The sequence below is a fragment of the Salmo trutta genome, unplaced genomic scaffold (assembly GCF_901001165.1).
Source record: "Salmo trutta unplaced genomic scaffold, fSalTru1.1, whole genome shotgun sequence".
Lineage (NCBI taxonomy): Eukaryota > Metazoa > Chordata > Actinopteri > Salmoniformes > Salmonidae > Salmo > Salmo trutta.
The window spans coordinates 97,899-119,847 of record NW_021823073.1 but is presented as its reverse complement, the minus strand read 5'-3'; the positions used below and the strand labels follow the sequence as shown (position 1 = coordinate 119,847).

General features: G+C 43.8%; 2 protein-coding genes across 3 annotated transcripts; one reads left to right on the top strand and one right to left on the bottom strand.

Annotated features, from left to right (window-relative positions):
* The first annotated feature begins 30 nt into the window (after positions 1-30).
* On the top strand, positions 31-5,219 carry rbbp7 (RB binding protein 7, chromatin remodeling factor). Of its 2 annotated transcripts, none has more exons than XM_029747626.1 (12): positions 31-211; positions 589-733; positions 1,141-1,289; positions 1,537-1,710; positions 1,932-2,047; positions 2,244-2,404; positions 3,097-3,223; positions 3,442-3,519; positions 3,739-3,818; positions 3,974-4,031; positions 4,331-4,441; positions 4,637-5,219. In XM_029747626.1, exons 1-12 carry the CDS (start codon positions 196-198, stop codon positions 4,703-4,705), a joined length of 1,284 nt encoding a protein of 427 aa, XP_029603486.1. In that variant the 5' UTR covers positions 31-195; the 3' UTR covers positions 4,706-5,219. The 2 variants fall into 2 exon arrangements, with proteins under 2 accessions (XP_029603486.1, XP_029603487.1); XM_029747627.1 differs by having other exon boundaries at positions 32-211; positions 3,742-3,818.
* Positions 5,220-5,629: 410 nt separating this feature from the next.
* txlng (taxilin gamma) lies at positions 5,630-21,842 on the bottom strand. The gene is made up of 10 exons (XM_029747573.1): positions 21,765-21,842; positions 19,965-20,235; positions 19,710-19,801; positions 19,174-19,344; positions 18,517-18,711; positions 16,353-16,472; positions 16,009-16,083; positions 10,754-10,846; positions 9,058-9,153; positions 5,630-8,887 (listed from the first exon to the last, which is right to left on the bottom strand). Exons 2-10 carry the CDS (start codon positions 20,218-20,220, stop codon positions 8,603-8,605), a joined length of 1,383 nt encoding a protein of 460 aa, XP_029603433.1. The 5' UTR covers positions 20,221-20,235; positions 21,765-21,842; the 3' UTR covers positions 5,630-8,602.
* Between the last annotated feature and the right edge of the window lie 107 nt (positions 21,843-21,949).

Here is a 21,949-nt window from a genome sequence, read left to right as displayed (position 1 = left end):
ACGTGTTTGTGAGGACGCATGCGCTGTGCTCGCCATCCTCGGATGCGCGCATAAAAGAAAGAGGGATTTTGAGTGGTCAACAAATTCCGCTGTGTTTTGGCCTTTTGCGAATAATATAAAATAGCTACCTAGTTACCTTGCTTTCGGGCAAACCCACGGGTGACCTACAATTGCGGGAGCACCCAAAACCCAAACATGGCGGATAAAGAAGGTAAAGATTTGATGGGCTCGGTTCATTTCATGCATGCTTTGTGTGCGCGGCTGGATGCATAGCCAAATGAAAAGTGCGGTCTGTTAGCTAGTTATGCTAACCAGCACAGGCTGCATACTTTCGGCCTGGGTTTACTATCTGTGCTCCATAAATTGAGAATTTAGATAAACTATTAGTTAGCTATGCTGCTAAATAAATGGTTAGTTATCTAGTTCAACATTGACAGCCTGCCCGCTTGCTTGTGTAACATGCAAATGAGGGACAACTGGCCCGAGGGTACAGGAATGCAGTAAATCCCAACGTTACGCTAGCCTTGGTAGTAACTGCGGTAAATCCATTGTAGTCTTATGGAAGTGTTGCTTCTTTCACTGTTCTAGTGTACGACGATGCAGTTGAGGAGCGGGTGATCAATGAAGAATATAAAATCTGGAAGAAGAATACTCCTTTCCTCTATGACCTGGTGATGACCCACGCGCTGGAGTGGCCCAGTCTCACTGTGCAGTGGCTACCTGACGTCAACAGGTACAGTAGCCAATGCTACGTCACCATTTCTGTTCCTCTTGCTGCTCTCAACATATAAACTGTGTGCTGACCTACCTAATATACTGAACATCGTGTTGTTTCTCTCTACCAACCTGTCCTTCCTTGCCATTCTAGTTCAGTCTAGAAAAGCATGTTATTTTGCCATGTGGTGTCTGCTTCTGAAATAGCAGTCTAGAAAAGCATGTTATTTTGCCATGTGGTGTCTGCTTCTGAAATAGCAGTCTAGAAAAGCATGTTATTTTGCCATGTGGTGTCTACTTCTGAAATAGCAGTGCACTTCTTTTGACTATAGGTCTCTTGTCAAAAGTAGTGCACTCTAGGGAATAGTGTGCCATTTCAGACACACACACAGTGGCAGTATTTAATGTGCCTGTCTCCCTGTGCAGGCCGGATGGAAAGGACTACGCGGTTCACAGACTGGTACTGGGAACTCACACGTCAGATGAGCAGAATCACCTGGTGATCGCCAGCGTGCAGGTCCCCAACGATGACGCCCAGTTTGATGCTTCCCACTACGACAGCGAAAAAGGAGCAGGTATGTTGGTCGTAGTCTGGTCTCTTCTCTCTCCAAAAAAAATCATCTACATTTGAGGATGGTCTCCCGGACACAGACTAAGCCTAGTCCTGGATTTAAAAATCATTTTAATAGACATTTTCCATTGGGTGTTTTTTGTGTCTGGGAATCTGGCCTTATATGCATATTATAAGTCAAGATGTTACCGGCACAGTAAACATTTTATCTCTTGAGAAAATATGCTGAACATGCAGTTTTTCTTCCTCAGAATTTGGAGGTTTTGGATCAGTGAGTGGAAAGATAGAGATTGAGATCAAGATAAACCACGAGGGTGAAGTGAACCGGGCCAGGTACATGCCTCAGAACCCCTGCATCATTGCTACCAAGACCCCCACCTCAGACGTACTGGTCTTTGACTACACCAAGCACCCTTCCAAACCAGGTAAGACAATATAATACACATCTGGTAAATAGATCACTGCTCTTAAAAACAAATCAAAATGCTATTGGAAGTGATTCAGATGTTTGAGTCTGCACTTTTGGAACGGTTCTATCCAACCAGGAAAAAATAAATCTGGTTCCTGAAAGTAGTAACTTGATATGTATTTTACCTTTTTCTGGTCTTCTAACATTTTTCTACCATCTTGTCTCTCCCTGTCATAGACCCCAGTGGTGAGTGCAGCCCAGACCTGCGCCTGCGGGGCCACCAGAAGGAGGGCTACGGCCTGTCCTGGAACCCCAACCTCAGTGGCAACCTGCTCAGTGCTTCTGATGACCACGTAAGTGTCTCTCTACACTCCGTCAGCGCACCATTTTCCCCTGTGCATTTTAATAATTTCAAGCTACATTGTGGCTTTCACTGAAAATGAAAGCGTTTTTGCATTGTTATTAAGAAAACTCATTAGATCTAGACAAATGCTATATGAACTACTATATATTGTTAATAAGAAGTGCACTGAAATGTTTAATCTCCAGACGATCTGCCTGTGGGACATTGGTGCTGGTCCTAAGGAGGGGAAGATAGTGGATGCTAAGACAATCTTCACCGGTCACACTGCAGTGGTGGAGGACGTGTCCTGGCACCTGCTCCATGAATCACTGTTTGGCTCTGTGGCCGACGACCAGAAACTCATGATGTAAGTGAGCCTTCTCTTTTATCCTTTTTTTGCTCTCAATGAATTTTCACACAAAATGTGATACTTTCAAGCTGTAACTAATCATTACATCCAGTGTCTTTATGTACCGTGTGTAGCCTTAACCTTTCCACACAAGATCTCTCAAAGGAAAAGTTACTTCAATTAAACTGGATGGATCTGATTCTCTTAACTGTCTGTCCCTTAATTCAGTTTTTATTTATAAGGAACTCAGAATGGCTTTAAACTTACTCTTGAAAGTTGTAATACTAAAATGTGCAATTTTGAAATCAGTCTTCATCATTGCATACCGTAGAGCTATTTAGAACTTGTCAAAGGTCCAGATCAACTAGCCCATGTCAGCTAATGCTTTTTAAAGATTTTTTTTTTAGCCCATAGATATTGTAATTTGTCAGTCATTTCACATGAATACACATGGCAAAATGTATAGAATTGCAAAACAAGTAGCTTTAAAACAGCAAAATGTTAATTGCACCCCATGACTAAATAAGCTTTAAACCTGAAATTCTCTCCACCAACAAGAGGGGTATGAACAGTTGGTGTCATGAACAGTCCTTGTGCCAATAGATATAGACGTGGCGCGGGATGTTCCCCAATGCTGGAAGGGAGGGGGGGGTGGCGAGTGGAAAACGTTTGGGAACCCCTGTCATTAACCTTTAACATCTCTGTCTCAGCTGGGACACACGGTCCAACAACACGTCCAAGCCCAGCCATGCAGTGGATGCCCACACTGCAGAGGTCAACTGTCTGTCCTTCAACCCCTACAGCGAGTTCATCCTAGCCACCGGCTCTGCAGACAAGGTCTGTACCTTTTTTGTGTTTATCAACAAAAATAAATCAAATCAGTCCGTCCACTGTCTCACATCAAGTGCTTGAGTGTCGTGCACAATGGTGGAAACGAAGTGCTCAGGTCACAAATCACATGACCAAGAAGTGTATTTCATACTGGACAGTAGTCCAAAAATGTTTTCATTTATTTACCGTTGCTTAAATGTTTTCTTCCTCCTTTTGTAACTCAGACTGTTGCTCTCTGGGATCTGCGTAACCTCAAACTGAAGCTCCACTCTTTCGAATCGCACAAGGATGAAATCTTCCAGGTAATACTCCATAAATAGTAAACAATCTCAATCCCTCTGAATCAAGAGTTGGGAGTCTGGATAAGTTACCAGGCTTTGTTGGTGTCCCATTCAACTTGTTTTTATTTAACCAGGGTAGTCGCATTGATTTACATCTCTTTTTCAAGTGTTGGTGTCCCTCGTAGACGTTGTGCTGAGCTGGAGTTTATTGCACTGACAGTGCTTTACTGACTTCTTTGGCAGGTGCAATGGTCCCCTCACAACGAAACCATTCTGGCTTCCAGCGGCACAGATAGAAGGCTCAACGTATGGGATCTCAGGTAAAGACTGACGAATGCAGAGCACGTTAACTGGACTAGCCTTTTTGGTTAGTTTGCTCATCTGAATTGCGAATTGCCGGGGGGGTTCCTCAACACTGTAGTCTGATAGGATGATAATGTTGTAGTTGAAATGGTTTTGTCTTGTTGGTCCCCAGTAAAATCGGAGAGGAACAGTCTGCTGAAGATGCAGAGGACGGACCTCCAGAACTCCTGGTGAGGGATAGACACATCATCCACAATTATAACCTTTATGTCCTTAGTAAAGTTGCAAAAATCTGTCAACTTTCCTGAAAATTACCTGGATTTCCAGCCTATTCTTTCAGAATTCCAGGAATCTTCCAACTGGGATTTCTGGGAAACCCGGGACATTTTTGGGAAAGTTGAGTTTTGCAACCCTACCCCTAAGCTTTTAAATAAACAGCAATAGGAGAGTAGCCAATGGGACAGGTGGCCTGTAGGGAGGTTATATTTTGGCATATTACTCATCCTGCGGACTTGTTTTATCTTGTCAGTTCATCCATGGAGGACACACAGCGAAGATTTCTGATTTCACATGGAACCCCAACGAGCCATGGGTCATCTGCTCCGTCTCCGAGGATAACATCATGCAGGTTTGGCAAATGGTGCGTACGCTGTCGTCGAGAAATAAAGTACCACGTTTGCTTCAGCACTAACAAAACTTAACCCTGGTGGTTTTATAACTTTTGTCTACCTTTTTTTGTTGAAAGCTAATTCAATAAGTCTGTGTTGATCCCATTAATCAGTTAGTAATTGTAAATCCTTTAACTGTGAACTGATGTAACAATTTCCTTCTCTAGGCTGAGAACATCTATAATGATGAGGAGCCTGACACCCCTGCTTCAGAGCTGGAGGGTCAAGGGTCGTAACTGCCTACTCCACCCCACCTTACCCCGGCCCAACTCACCACCTGGTGTCTCTCCTCTTGTACAGTATTTCACATTGTAGCCTCCATCTCTACCTGACAGACATTCTGTTTCCCATATAGAAGCTTTCTTCTGGGTTTGGTATATTGATCAAGCAGCCCTTACAGGTACAAAGGGCTGGTTTCCTGAACAGATTAAGCGTAGTCCTGAACTTAAAACATGTTCAATGGATGTGCTTCTTGGTCCAAGACTAGGCACTCTTTGTCCAGGAAACTGGCCCAAAGTGTATAGAAGTTGTTTATAAAAGGATAATCTGAGTGACATGCCACTGAACCATGCAGGTGGACAGTCTTCAACAAATGCACTTGGTAAAGCAGGGGATCTTTTCCACCTGTCTAAATAAGGATTTCCTTTGGTATTGTTTCTGCTTTGATTGAGGCAAGTGACTAAATCATTTTGAACCTTGGATTTTTGTTTTGTGCATAAATTGCAATAAAGTACTTTTGTAACTTTTAAATTAAGTGCGTTAATTTGTTTTCTATAATCGCCTAAAATGTCAACCCATTTACGGTGTATATTTGCCTGACCAACTGAATTATTCCACTGTGCTGTTCACTACATACGTCAGTCTGAGACGACGTCAAAGTTAGCGATTAGATCGTCAATGACTTTTTAAAACGCCACTTTACTGTATTCTGGCTCTGGTTCCAGGAACCAATGGGCTGGACCAATGAGAACGGTTAGAATGTGTCTGCATTACTCAGCCACTCATTGTGGAGAAAAACTAATGTGTTTGGCCAGAGCAAGGAGGAGTCTGGGAAGCCACGCAAGGTTGTGTGTGTATACTGCCTAGAAATTAATTTAAACACTTCACAATACAGAACAATTTAAACATAGCAAACTAGGAAATGTAAAATGACAACCAAGTTAGAAATTCTACAAAATAGTTTATTGAAAAGAGAGAGACGGGACTATAAGAACATTTCACAATCTTGTAAAGGGGAATGTGGGCTCAAAGCTTTCTGAACATTAACTAGCTCTGCTTTCACAGTTCTCACCTGCAGAGGTAGATGTCTTTACATAACCTGAGTTTAACTGACGGGCATCCACAATAGCCTGAGTGCCAGTCTGTGCTTTTTGCCTACTTCATTGCTGTCAGTCAAGCCAAACATTAGCATGACAATGAGTTGGCATAATAGCCCAAGCAGATGGACTCAGGCTACATCCAACTGGCCTGGACCACATCAATCCTATAGCGTCACAGATTACACAGTAAAGTATTGAACTTGATTTAGACTTGAGGGGGTTAAGATACAGAACCCACCCCCAAACTGTGGCTTGGCCCCATCTTAACATTCACATTTACAACTTCAGGGGCTATGCTCTGAATTAAATCCTTATGACATACCAAGTTCACAAGAAAACAAGTGTGAGCTGGTGATATGTGAGGTTTCTAGATAGGTGATCGGGCCAGTAGGGGAACCTGGGTAGTGTTTTAGGGCATGCATCTGATCACAGATTAAATATTTTGCAGCTGGAAACAGTTTCTTATTGGAGCAGGTTTAAGTTATTGAACCCAGTTTAAATTTGTTTTCTTGTTTGATGCCTAATGAACACAACCCTGACCTGGTGCCCAAAACCACCACCATTCTCATTACAAGAGATTGGCAACATGGGTGACATTCAGGTACATTATCTACATTCATAGTACTCCACACATTTTCACATTGTCGGCAAGTATCTCCGATGCCAAATAAGTTCTTATTGAACGTTCGCATCGTGTTGTAATGTTTGAATTACATACGTTCCATTTGTAAAAAAATTTAGCAAATCACGTTTTTCCAGTATAAAGTATTTAAGATGACAAGGCACCTTATAAATCCATGTATTTTTTTTGCTTCCAGAAATAAAACCAATGTCTGTCAACAAAACACCAGCATAAGGAATAGAAAGAAGCCTATTTGGAGCCCAAGGAACATTATGTCCCATATAAATGTATGTTCACTGGTCTGGAACACAACCCTAAGTTACCAAGCAGACACAGTTCCTGAAGGCCCACAGTGTCTGCAGTAAAGTGCCTCACTGACTTCTCCAACCAAATGATCACACAGAAGTAAAATGACATTGTGAGCCCTTAGCCATTGGGTAAATTGAACCGAATGACCTCTCTCTCCATCATGTGGAGGTATCAGTTTTAAGGTGAGCTGGAGAACCATTTGGCCCTTGGAGTATTGGACTGATAGCCTGGTCCCAGGTCTATTGTGCTGTTTGCCAACTCTTATGGTCAAGTTGGACCAGACAGCACACAGATCTAGGGCCAGGCTACTGGAATTACAAGCCTGTAGGTACAGCAGCATCAGAACCAGGGGTCCTCCTGCAGAAACTGGGAACCTACAATGACTGAACGTGCCGTCTGTTGACTGGATAGCATCTTGGTCAAAGCTGAACGGATTTAACCCTTTAGACTTAGTCGCTTATGTTAAAAGGACAGGGATGTTCCTTTTCAATTCCCAGGTGCTTCAAAAAGGAGACTTGACTGAAACTAAACACCAGTGCTGAGGTATTAGAAAGCCAGGAGATTCCATCATGACAACCCAACCACTGAAATGGCCCAGCCATAGAAATACAAGTCAACCAATCATGTTACATTGACTTGAATGGGAATTCCCATTCTAGTAAATCTATGGACCCTGCTCTGAGATAAACATTGTATGTCTGCAACTCTTCTACTATACAATGCTCTGCTAGTTCTGTTCCTAGACAGAGACAAGATTCAGTTAGTCACAACGATGCAACAAGGCTACTTCAATATAGCAATATGCATATGATACAATTTAAATCCCACTACAATATCAGTTCAAAAGAGATTTCATCTGAACACTGTTAAGAGTTCCAAAAGAGATTTAATCTGACTACAATTCCACAGCTCCAAAATATAGATTTTTCAATGGAAGAAAACAGCAAAGAGACGGTGCCAGACTGTAGAGGAAATTGGGAGACGGGAGACAGAAAAAGTATAATTTTAGTCCAACTGGAAAGCTGCTGACCAACAGCCCTGTGACTGACCACGGGAAAGCTGCTGACCAACAGCCCTGTGACTGACCAACAGCCCTGTGACTGACCAACAGCCCTGTGACTGACCACGGGAAAGCTGCTGACCAACAGCCCTGTGACTGACCAACAGCCCTGTGACTGACCACAGGAAAGCTGCTGACCAACAGCCCTGTGACTGACCAACAGCCGTGACTGACCACGGGAAAGCTGCTGACCAACAGCCCTGTGACTGACCAACAGCCCTGTGACTGACCACAGGAAAGCTGCTGACCAACAGCCCTGTGACTGACCAACAGCCCTGTGACTGACCACGGGAAAGCTGCTGACCAACAGCCCTGTGACTGACCACGGGAAAGCTGCTGACCAACAGCCCTGTGACTGACCAACAGCCCTGTGACTGACCACGGGAAAGCTGCTGACCAACAGCCCTGTGACTGACCAACAGCCCTGTGACTGACCACGGGAAAGCTGCTGACCAACAGCCCTGTGACTGACCACGGGAAAGCTGCTGACCAACAGCCCTGTGACTGACCAACAGCCCTGTGACTGACCACGGGAAAGCTGCTGACCAACAGCCCTGTGACTGACCACGGGAAAGCTGCTGACCAACAGCCCTGTGACTGACCAACAGCATGAAGACAATCATCTAAGAAAATACAAATGTGGTAGAAAAGGGGGGAGCCTAGTGCTCAACACAAAGCCCATTTTTACAATGTACAGTCAGGGCAAAAAGTATTATATTCATTGTTAATAATGCAGTCATTTTAATCTTAATTATAACTTTAACACAAAAAAAGATATACTGTATTCAAATATACCCCCAAAAAGGCAGAGGGGGTTAGTGGCTCAGTTGTCAAGTTGCTCTGTGGTGGAGGACTCTATCTCCAGTTCAGGGGTAGTAGGGGGCTGCGTCTCTTCCCCCCTCCCAGGCGGAGCCATCTCATCCTGGGTAGACTCCTGGCTGGGCTGGGGGTCTGGAGGTCCCGTCCCCTCTTCCTCCTCGGGAGTTGACTGTAGGTCTCCCAGTTTGGTGGTGAGGTCGTCCCTCTCCTTCTGCAAAGCCCGGCACAGCTTCTCCAAGCACTCCAGCTTCCCATGCAGGCCCTTGTAATGTTTGTCCCGCAGTGTCTTCTGGAGAGGACAAACAGCAAACGACATTCAACATCAGATATTCTACAATTAAGTGACATCATTCATTGAGATACTTTGTGAAATTTTACAGTACAAAATATTCTTACATTTCTGCTACTATTAGTAAATGATAACGTAAGATGGCCCTTTGGAAGAGTTTCTCATCTCACCTCCTCAGCCATCTGTAGCAGAGCCTGGTTGTTGGTCTCCCACTTCGTTCTCCACAGAGACGTCTCCTTCTCCAGCTTCTTGATCTTCTTGGTCATCTGGAGAACAGAAGATCAGAGCTATAGGTCTACAGACCTAAACCCTTCCAGCTAGAGAGGTCTACAGACCTAAACCCTTCCAGCTAGAGAGAGGTCTACAGACCTAAACCCTTCCAGCTAGAGGGAGGTCTACAGACCTAAACCCTTCCAGCTAGAGGGAGGTCTACAGACCTAAACCCTTCCAGCTAGAGGGAGGTCTACAGACCTAAACCCTTCCAGCTAGAGAGAGAGAGAGAGGTCTACAGACCTAAACCCTTCCAGCTAGAGAGAGAGAGAGAGAGATCTACAGACCTAAACCCTTCCAGCTAGAGAGAGAGAGAGAGAGAGAGGTCTACAGACCTAAACCCTTCCAGCTAGAGAGAGAGAGAGAGAGAGAGAGGTCTACAGACCTAAACCCTTCCAGCTAGAGAGAGAGAGAGAGAGAGAGAGGTCTACAGACCTAAACCCTTCCAGCTAGAGAGAGAGAGAGAGAGAGAGAGAGGTCTACAGACCTAAACCCTTCCAGCTAGAGAGAGAGAGAGAGAGGTCTACAGACCTAAACCCTTCCAGCTAGAGAGAGAGAGAGAGAGAGAGAGAGGTCTACAGACCTAAACCCTTCCAGCTAGAGGGAGGTCTACAGACCTAAACCCTTCCAGCTAGAGGGAGGTCTACAGACCTAAACCCTTCCAGCTAGAGAGAGGTCTACAGACCTAAACCCTTCCAGCTAGAGAGAGAGAGAGAGAGAGGTCTACAGACCTAAACCCTTCCAGCTAGAGAGAGAGAGAGAGAGAGAGGTCTACAGACCTAAACCCTTCCAGCTAGAGAGAGAGAGAGAGAGAGAGAGGTCTACAGACCTAAACCCTTCCAGCTAGAGAGAGAGAGGTCTACAGACCTAAACCCTTCCAGCTAGAGAGAGAGAGGTCTACAGACCTAAACCCTTCCAGCTAGAGAGAGAGAGGTCTACAGACCTAAACCCTTCCAGCTAGAGAGAGAGAGAGGTCTACAGACCTAAACCCTTCCAGCTAGAGAGAGAGAGAGGTCTACAGACCTAAACCCTTCCAGCTAGAGAGAGAGAGAGGTCTACAGACCTAAACCCTTCCAGCTAGAGAGAGAGAGAGGTCTACAGACCTAAACCCTTCCAGCTAGAGAGAGAGAGAGAGGTCTACAGACCTAAACCCTTCCAGCTAGAGAGAGAGAGAGGTCTACAGACCTAAACCCTTCCAGCTAGAGAGAGAGAGAGGTCTACAGACCTAAACCCTTCCAGCTAGAGAGAGAGAGGTCTACAGACCTAAACCCTTCCAGCTAGAGAGAGAGAGAGAGGTCTACAGACCTAAACCCTTCCAGCTAGAGAGAGAGAGAGGTCTACAGACCTAAACCCTTCCAGCTAGAGAGAGAGAGGTCTACAGACCTAAACCCTTCCAGCTAGAGAGAGAGAGAGAGAGGTCTACAGACCTAAACCCTTCCAGCTAGAGAGAGAGAGAGAGAGAGATCTACAGACCTAAACCCTTCCAGCTAGAGAGAGAGAGAGAGAGAGAGAGAGAGAGAGGTCTACAGACCTAAACCCTTCCAGCTATATACCAAAGAAACACGGGTGTTTCATGTTAAATGTTCAGTTCCAAACCTTCTCCATCTCCTGTCTGAAGGTAGTGAACACCTCGTTGCTTTTCGCCAGAGTGGTCTGAAACTCCTCAAACTTGTCCATGTACAAAGATAGCTAAAAATCACAAACACATTAACATACAGTCACCCTCCATATATAAACACACATTAACATACAGTCACCCTCCATATATACACATTAACATAGTCACCCTCCATATATAAACACACATTAACATACAGTCACCCTCCATATATAAACACACATTAACATACAGTCACCCTCCATATATCCACATTAACATACAGTCACCCTCCATATATACACATTAACATACAGTCACCCTCCATATATACACATTAACCCTCCATATATATACACACACACACACACACACACATTAACTTAGTCACCCGCAACATATATATACACATTAACATACATAGTCACCCTCCACATAAACACACATTCACCCTCCATATAGAGGGTGAATGTATGTTTGTGTGTTTATATACACTCATCCTTCACATATACACACATTAACGTAGTCACCCTCCACACACATTCACATACAGTCACCATCCATATACAGTTGAAGTCAGAAGTTTACATACACTTAGGTTGGAGTCATTAAAACTCGTTTTTCAACCACTCCCCAAATTTCTTGTTAACAAACTATAGTTTTGGCAAGTCGGTTAGGACATCTACTTTGTGCATGACACAAGTAATTTTCCAACAGTTGTTGACAGACAGATTATTTCACTTATAATTCACTGTATCACAATTCCAGTGGGTCAGAAGTTTACATACACTAAGTTGACTGTGCCTTTAAACATCTTGGAAAACTCCAGAAAATGATGTCATGGCTTTTGAAGCTTCTGATAGGCTAATTGACATCATTTGAGTCAATTGGAGGTGTACCTGTGGATGTATTTCAAGGCCTACCTTCAAACTCAGTGCCTCTTTGCATGACATCATGGGAAAAATCAAAAGAAATCAGCCAAGACCTCAGAATTTTTTTTTGTAGGCCTCCAAAAGTCTGGTTCATCCTTGGGAGCAATTTCCAAACGCCTGAAGGTACCACGTTCAGCTGTACAAAAAAATAGTACGCAAGATTAAACACCATGGGACCACGCAGCCATCATACCGCTCAGGAAGGAGACGCGTTCTGTCTCCTAGAGATGAATGCACTTTGTTGCGAAAAGTGCAAATCAATCCCAGAACAACAGCAAAGGACATTGTTTTCTCCAGCATCTTCACAGGTACAAAAGTATCTATATCCACAGTAAAACGAGTCCTATATCGATTGACATAACCTGAAAGGCCGCTCAGCAAGGAAGAAGCCACTGCTCCAAAACCGCCATAAAAAAGCCAGACTACGGTTTGCAACTGCACATAGGGACAAAGATAGTACTTTTTGGAGAAATGTCCCCTGGTCTGATGAAACAAAAATAGAACCGTTTGGAGGAAAAGGGGGGAAGCTTGCAAGCCGAAGAACACCATCCCAACCATGAAGCACGGGGGTGGCAGCATCATGTTGTGGGGGTGCTTTGCTGCAGGTGGGACTGGTGCACTTCACAAAATAGATGGAATCATGGAGGGAAAACTGTGTGTATATATATTGAAGCAACGTCTCAAGACATCAGTCAGGAAGTTAAAGCTTGGTCGCAAATGGGTTTACCAAATAGACAATGACCCAAGCATACTCCCAAAGTTGTGGCAAAATGGCTTAAGGACAACAAAGTCAAGGTATTAGAGTGGCCATCACAAAGCCCTGACCTCAATCCCATAGACAATTTGTGGGCAGAACTGAAAAAGCGTGTGCGAGCAAGGAGGCCTACAAACCTGACTCAGTTACAACAGCTCTGTCAGGAGGAATGGGCCAAAATTCACCCAACTTATTGTGGGACGTTTGACCTAAGTTAAACAATTTAAAAGCAATGCTACCAAATACTAATTGAGTGTATGTAAACTTCTGACCCACTGGGAATGTGATGAAAGAAATAAAAGCTTAAATAAATCCTTCTCTACTCTCTGACATTTCACATTCTTAAAATAAAGTGGTGATCCTAACTGACCTAAGACAGGGAATTTTTACTAGGATTAATTGTCAGGAATTGTGAAAAACTGAGTTTAAATGTATTTGGCTAAGGTGTATGTAATCTTCCAACTTCAACTGTATATACACATTCACCATACAGTCACCCTCCATATAAACACATTCACATAGTCACCCTCCATATAAACACATTCACATAGTCACCCTCCATATAAACACATTCACATAGTCACCCTCCATATAAACACACATTCACCCTCCATATAAACACACATTCACATAGTCACCCTCCATATAAACACATTCACCCTCCATATAAACACATTCACCCTCCATATAAACACATTCACCCTCCATATAAACACATTCACATACAGTCACCCTCCATATAAACACACATTAACATACAGTCACCCTCCATATAAACACACATTAACATACAGTCACCCTCCATATAAACACACATTAACCCTCCATATAAACACACATTAACATACAGTCACCCTCCATATAAACACACATTAACATACAGTCACCCTCCATATAAACACACATTCACATACAGTCACCCTCCATATAAACACACATTCACATACAGTCACCCTCCATATAAACACACATTCACATACAGTCACCCTCCATATAAACACACATTCACATACAGTCACCCTCCATATAAACACACATTCACATACAGTCACCCTCCATATAAACACACATTAACATACAGTCACCCTCCATATAAACACACATTAACATACAGTCACCCTCCATATAAACACACATTAACATACAGTCACCCTCCATATAAACACACATTAACCCTCCATATAAACACACATTAACATACAGTCACCCTCCATATAAACACACATTCACATACAGTCACCCTCCATATAAACACACATTCACATACAGTCACCCTCCATATAAACACACATTAACCCTCCATATAAACACACATTAACATACAGTCACCCTCCATATAAACACACATTCACATACAGTCACCCTCCATATAAACACACATTCACATACAGTCACCCTCCATATAAACACACATTCATATACAGTCACCCCTCCATATAAACACACATTCACCCCTCCATATAAACACACATTCACCCTCCATATAAACACACATTCACATACAGTCACCCTCCATATAAACACATTCACCCTCCATATAAACACATTCACATACAGTCACCCTCCATATAAACACATTCACATACAGTCACCCTCCATATAAACACATTCACCCTCCATATAAACACATTCACCCTCCATATAAACACATTCACCCTCCATATAAACACATTCACCCTCCATATAAACACATTCACCCTCCATATAAACACATTCACATACAGTCACCCTCCATATAAACACATTCACATACAGTCACCCTCCATATAAACACATTCACATACAGTCACCCTCCATATAAACACATTCACATACTAGTCACACCTCCACTATAAACCCATTACATTCACATACAGTCACCCTACATATAAACACATTCACATACAGTCACCCCTCCATATAAACACATTCACATACAGTCACCCTCCATATAAACACATTCACATACAGTCACCCTCCATATAAACACATTCACATACAGTCACCCTCCATATAAACACATTCACATACAGTCACCCTCCATATAAACACATTCACATACAGTCACCCTCCATATAAACACATTCACATACAGTCACCCTCCATATAAACACATTCACATACAGTCACCCTCCATATAAACACATTCACATACAGTCACCCTCCATATAAACACATTCACATACAGTCAACCCTCCATATAACACATTCACATACAGTCACCCTCCATATAAACACATTAACATACAGTCACCCTCCATATAAACACATTCACATACAGTCACCCTCCATATAAACACATTCACATACAGTCACCCTCCATATAAACACATTCACATACAGTCACCCTTCATATAAACACATTCACCCTCCATATAAACACATTCACATACAGTCACCCTCCATATAAACACATTCACATACAGTCACCCTCCATATAAACACATTAACATACAGTCACCCTCCATATAAACACATTAACATACAGTCACCCTCCATATAAACACATTAACATACAGTCACCCTCCATATAAACACATTCACATACAGTCACCCTCCATATAAACACATTAACATACAGTCACCCTCCATATAAACACATTCACCCTCCATATAAACACATTCACCCTCCATATAAACACATTCACATACAGTCACCCTCCATATAAACACATTCACATACAGTCACCCTCCATATAAACACATTCACATACAGTCACCCTCCATATAAACACATTAACATACAGTCACCCTCCATATAAACACATTCACATACAGTCACCCTCCATATAAACACATTCACATACAGTCACCCTCCATATAAACACATTCACATACAGTCACCCTTCATATAAACACATTCACCCTCCATATAAACACATTCACATACAGTCACCCTCCATATAAACACATTCACATACAGTCACCCTCCATATAAACACATTAACATACAGTCACCCTCCATATAAACACATTAACATACAGTCACCCTCCATATAAACACATTAACATACAGTCACCCTCCATATAAACACATTCACATACAGTCACCCTCCATATAAACACATTAACATACAGTCACCCTCCATATAAACACATTCACCCTCCATATAAACACATTCACCCTCCATATAAACACATTCACATACAGTCACCCTCCATATAAACACATTCACATACAGTCACCCTCCATATAAACACATTAACATACAGTCACCCTCCATATAAACACATTAACATACAGTCACCCTCCATATAAACACATTCACATACAGTCACCCTCCATATAAACACATTCACCCTCCATATAAACACATTCACATACAGTCACCCTCCATATAAACACATTCACCCTCCATATAAACACATTCACATACAGTCACCCTCCATATAAACACATTAACATACAGTCACCCTCCATATAAACACATTCACATACAGTCACCCTCCATATAAACACATTAACATACAGTCACCCTCCATATAAACACATTCACATACAGTCACCCTCCATATAAACACATTAACATACAGTCACCCTCCATATAAACTGACTGCCAGAACAGGGAAGGAAAAGGCAGCTAGTTACCTGCTGTTTGAGCTGAGTCTCCTGTTCCTTCAACAGCTCACACTCATGTCTCCACTCTGTGGCGTCTTTCAGGAGCTGAACAGGAGACGGAAATGGTCACAACTTCTGACAAACAAACAACCAATACAATCAATGAGTCAATGCAAACAGACAACGGTCACTCACTTCCAGTTATTACAGAGAGAAACAAATAGTGTCCTGGGTTGTGTTCATTAGGCACCTGGACCTCATTTTAAGTTGCAATGGGAAAATGTTTTCAGTTGTGTGCCCTATGGAACACAGCCCTCCAGTTATTTGTAGCTAGCTAGAGCAACAGAATAATAACCCATGGCCTTGGGACTCACAAAGTCTCTCTCTCTCTGCTGCTTCCCCTCCAACTCTCTCATCAGCTCAGCTGTCCTCTGGAGCTTGGCATCCACCAACTGCTGCTGCTTCTCCTTGTGCTTGAACACCTTGTCAATGTGCTGGGAACAGAGACAGGACAGAGCAGAACACCTTGTCAATGTGCTGGGAACAGAGACAGGGCAGAGCAGAACACCTTGTCAATGTGCTGGGAACAGAGACAGGGCAGAGCAGAACACCTTGTCAATGTGCTGGGAACAGAGACAGGGCAGAGCAGAACACCTTGTCAATGTGCTGGGAACAGAGACAGGGCAGAGCAGAACACCTTGTCAATGTGCTGGGAACAGAGACAGGGCAGAACACCTTGTCAATGTGCTGGGAACAGAGACAGGGCAGAGCAGAACACCTTGTCAATGTGCTGGGAACAGAGACAGGGCAGAACACCTTGTCAATGTGCTGGGAACAGAGACAGGGCAGAGCAGAACACCGTGTCAATGTGCTGGGAACAGAGACAGGGCAGAGCAGAACACCTTGTCAATGTGCTGGGAACAGAGACAGGACAGAGCAGAACACCTTGTCAATGTGCTGGGAACAGAGACAGGGCAGAGCAGAACACCTTGTCAATGTGCTGGGAACAGAGACAGGGCAGAGCAGAACACCTTGTCAATGTGCTGGGAACAGAGACAGGGCAGAGCAGAACACCTTGTCAATGTGCTGGGAACAGAGACAGGGCAGAGCAGAACACCTTGTCAATGTGCTGGGAACAGAGACAGGGCAGAGCAGAACACCTTGTCAATGTGCTGGGAACAGAGACAGGGCAGAGCAGAACACCTTGTCAATGTGCTGGGAACAGAGACAGGGCAGAACACCTTGTCAATGTGCTGGGAACAGAGACAGGGCAGAGCAGAACACCTTGTCAATGTGCTGGGAACAGAGACAGGACAGAACACCTTGTCAATGTGCTGGGAACAGAGACAGGGCAGAGCAGAACACCTTGTCAATGTGCTGGGAACAGAGACAGGACAGAACACCATGTCAATGTGCTGGGAACAGAGACAGGACAGAACACCTTGTCAATGTGCTGGGAACAGAGACAGGACAGAGCAGAACACCTTGCCAATGTGCTGGGAACAGAGACAGGACAGAACACCTTGTCAATGTGCTGGGAACAGAGACAGGACAGAGCAGAACACCTTGTCAATGTGCTGGGAACAGAGACAGGACAGAGCAGAACACCTTGTCAATGTGCTGGGAACAGAGACAAGACAGAACACCTTGTCAATGTGCTGGGAACAGAGACAGGACAGAGCAGAACACCTTGTCAATGTGCTGGGAACAGAGACAGGACAGAACACCTTGTCAATGTGCTGGGAACAGAGACAGGACAGAACACCTTGTCAATGTGCTGGGAACAGAGACAGGACAGAACACCTTGTCAATGTGCTGGGAACAGAGACAGGACAGAGCAGAACACCTTGTCAATGTGCTGGGAACAGAGACAGGACAGAACACCTTGTCAATGTGCTGGGAACAGAGACAGGGCAGAGCAGAACACCTTGTCAATGTGCTGGGAACAGAGACAGGGCAGAGCAGAACACCATGTCAATGTGCTGGGAACAGAGACAGGACAGAACACCTTGTCAATGTGCTGGGAACAGAGACAGGGCAGAGCAGAACACCTTGTCAATGTGCTGGGAACAGAGACAGGGCAGAGCAGAGGACAGACCAGAGATAAAGCTAGATGGAACTTTTTCTATGCGACAGTCAGATTTCCAGAGGCTCTTAAATGCATTTAACATGCTGAAAAATACACCTAGTAAAAAGATCCATCGGGGCAATTCCAAACTAAATCCCACTAAAAGTGTTGAAACATGCAGTAATCGTCTAATCAAAGTACCAATCAGACTGCTCCTACATGTTGTAGGTTGGCGTCTGCCATAGGCACCTGACTAAAGAGACCTCAGGGGTAGAGAGAGAGATAGAGGGTGGGGGGGTAGAGAGAGAGATAGAGGGTGGGGGGGTAGAGAGAGAGAGATAGAGGGTGGGGGGGTAGAGAGAGAGAGAGATAGAGGGTGGGGGGGACAGAGAATGGGAAGAATAGACAGAGTGTGTGCATGTGAAGACAAAGACAGAGGGTAGAAAGAGGTACCCATCTCGTCCTCCTACCTCCTCCCTGAGCTCGTACTGTTTGATGAGCTTCTTGAGTTTCTGGGCCAGCTCCATGTTCTCCTGGCGCAGCTTGGAGTTGTGGGTGTTGTGCTGCTCCATCTGTACCTCGATCTGGTTCAGCGTCATCTGGAAGTGAAGGGTGGCCTCCTTCCGACGCTCCTCATACTCTCTGGACCGTTGCGTGTTGTCATCCTGACATGAGATACGCAAAACGTTCAATTCGCAAAAAAATGGTAACAGGGACAAGGTCAATTCTGTTTTCAATTCATGAATTCTATTGAAATTTAATTCATGAATAAAAAATATTTTCTATGAAGAGTTCACACTTCCGGAATTGACTGAATTTAAACCTAAATCGAACCCAACCCTGAAAGGTACTGGTACTCCCTGTATGTAGCTCCATTCTTGTGGATTCTATTATATCCTCGTGTTAGTTACCATTTTATTTTTGCAACTCTGCATCGTTGGGAAAGGTCCGTAAGCAAGCATTTCACTGTAAAGTCTACACCAGTTGTATTCAGCGCATGTGATGTATAAAATGTGATTTGATACAAGCATAGAGATCCTATGATTCTATATGTAGTTCAATGAGTACACAGGCTTACAGTAGCCACTAACTGATTTGCTGTGTGACAGACTCTCCTCACTACCTACCTTGAGGGTCTTATTGTGTCTCTGCAGTTCCCTACAGAGGCTCTCCAGCTTGCTGCGTGCCAGGATGGCCTTGCTGTGTTCACTCTGCAGGTGGATCTTCTCTTTGACCATCTGGGACTGCTTCTTCTGCAGCACCTTCACCTGCTTCTGCATACTGCGGCTCTCCTCCAGCTGTCAATCAATCAATCAATCAATCAATCAAGCTGTCACAGGACACAAAGGCATAGTAGTACTCAAAACACCATTTGAACAGGGATTCAAATGAGACCTGGTTAGTGTTCATTACGCATGAAATGGAAGAAAACTGAATTGGTGTAATTAGAAATTCTCGTTTTGCTTTCCGTTGCAAAATAGTTTTGCTACGGTGTGCCCTAATAAATACAACCCGGGGCATACAAACTCAAAACACAAACAGGGATGAACATGTTAGCTGATCAACTAGCAGTGGCCCACTGCAATTTATGAAATACTGTTAAGTCTTACATGAAAATAATCCCTTAAAGCAGCATAGACATGTGGAGGCTTCCAGCGCTTACCGAATCCGCATACTTCTTGCACAAAGCGGCCAGCTTCTCCTCTGGGGAGGCTAGTGTGGTCAGGGCTTGCATCAGTAGGAGAACCTCTTTTCCTGTTACAAAACAACACAAGTGAAGAGATCAGCCACTTGTCATGGTTGAAGAGGAAGGGACATTCTCAATAACTTGGCTAAAATCACCATGACAGCATGCAGTGGTTTCCATATATTACCTCACACGCTTTAGACAGGCAACGACAGTCTTGTGTTAACCTACCCAATCCCTTTTGGTCCTTGATCTTGCCACCACCACCGCCTGGGTCCAGCTCAGCATTGTTGGGGTCCAGGGGGCAGTCCTCTCTCCCTGGAGTCTCCCCTCTCACCTCCTCACTGCAGCAGCTACTGACCAGCTCAAACATCCCCAGGTGCTCCTGGCTACCTGGGCTGTCCAGCTCTGGAGGGGAGCTGCTACCAGATCCCCCCACTAGCCCCCGAGTCGCCACCTCCATTCCACAGAACCCTGTGGCCTCCATGATATTGGTCCCAAACTGGAAAAGAGGAAAAGTTAACTCGGTGAAATAGCTGTGGTCGTATCCACCTGACTATTTGAGTACACCTGACCATGTGAGTAAGCATTGATTCAATTCGTTAACAGAAGCGGTTCATACTTGATCATTCACTGATCTTGTCAGTGGTGTGTAACGTATTTCAATAGCCTCAACAACACTTGTAAACATTGACAGTAATGAGACAGCAAGTTAGCAACCACATGCTGTCCTCCGTTTTACATCTATGGTCTGGACTCTAGCAAGGCAAGACAGGTCCTCACCTTTAACTCTGATCTGACCAAGGGTCACTAAGTTCAGATCATTCTAATAACTAGGTAGCATTGGCAGTAGTGGTAACTATAGTTATTAATATATTAATGAAACACTGGACCACAGTTCCCTCAACAATCAAGAAGGGATGGAATCCTTTAAGAAGATAGTTGAGGATTACCACGTGCTAGACCTAACAGCACCAACAGAAGATAGTTGAGGATTACCACGTGCTAGACCTAACAGCACCAACAGAAGATAGTTGAGGATTACCACGTGCTAGACCTAACAGCACCAACAGAAGATAGTTGAGGATTACCACGTGCTAGACCTAACAGCACCAACAGAAGATAGTTGAGGATTACCACGTGCTAGACCTAACAGCACCAACAGAAGGACTCGCCATATAAATCAGCACAGAAACTCCTCAATTCCCTTGATTTAGTTAACTACCTAGATAACCCGGACACCGAAGATAAAATAATTATCCGACTGTCCACAGGTGAAGGATGTAGCTTAAACACCGCTGTTGCAGTTACACTCGTACGTTAGTTCAATCAATTTAGACACCCAAACAAGTAAACTTGCCACACAGTAGTGGCAATAAAACTAGCTACCTAACGTTGGCTAGTTTTGATATATTATTAGCAGGCACTAGCTAGCCAATGTGTTAGCTAATAACCTCCAAACAATTTAAAGTGACTTTAACTACCTAGATAATAGCTATACTGAAAGTAAAACATTGCGCCAAGTATCGGCTACGCTAAAGCTAATGGATGTAGCTAGCGAGCCACATATCTAAATAATATAGTTAGCATAGCTATAACGTTAGTCACAGTAACCTTTGGTACGCTAGCTAGCTTTGACACGAGCTAGCTGTAGGTTAGCTTGTTAGCTGAGTACAAATCCAACGTTGACATTCAACTCAACAAAAATGGTGCACTAAAGTGTTACTATCAAGTATTGATTTGATGTATGGATTATTGAACGTAGTATAGAAAGCAAATACCACCAAGCAATAATTAGCAAACTGTTTGGGTTTGGCAGGTGCGTGAGTCCACACTGTGCTAACTTATGCTATGCTAACAACCTGTCACTGGCAAACTATGCTATGGACTTCCTTAGTAAATAAAACATGTTTTAACACTTGGCGTTCTCTTTTGTTTGACTGTAACATGTTACAATCATTTAGAAATACAGACATCACTTTTGTAGGGTCAGTGAAACACAGAAAAGGGCGTAAAAGTACCACACTGTACCTGTTTGTTTTTACTGTTTAAATCGACCCTGTCTCTGGCATCGGAGTGTGTCGCTATGATGTGACGCAATATATAATGACGGGGAGGGGCTGCTTGACCCTATTGTCATGTTGCATAAACAAGACCAAAACAAAACCCTTCCCTATACAGCCCTTTAGATATTACAATCTGTCTGTATTTTTCAT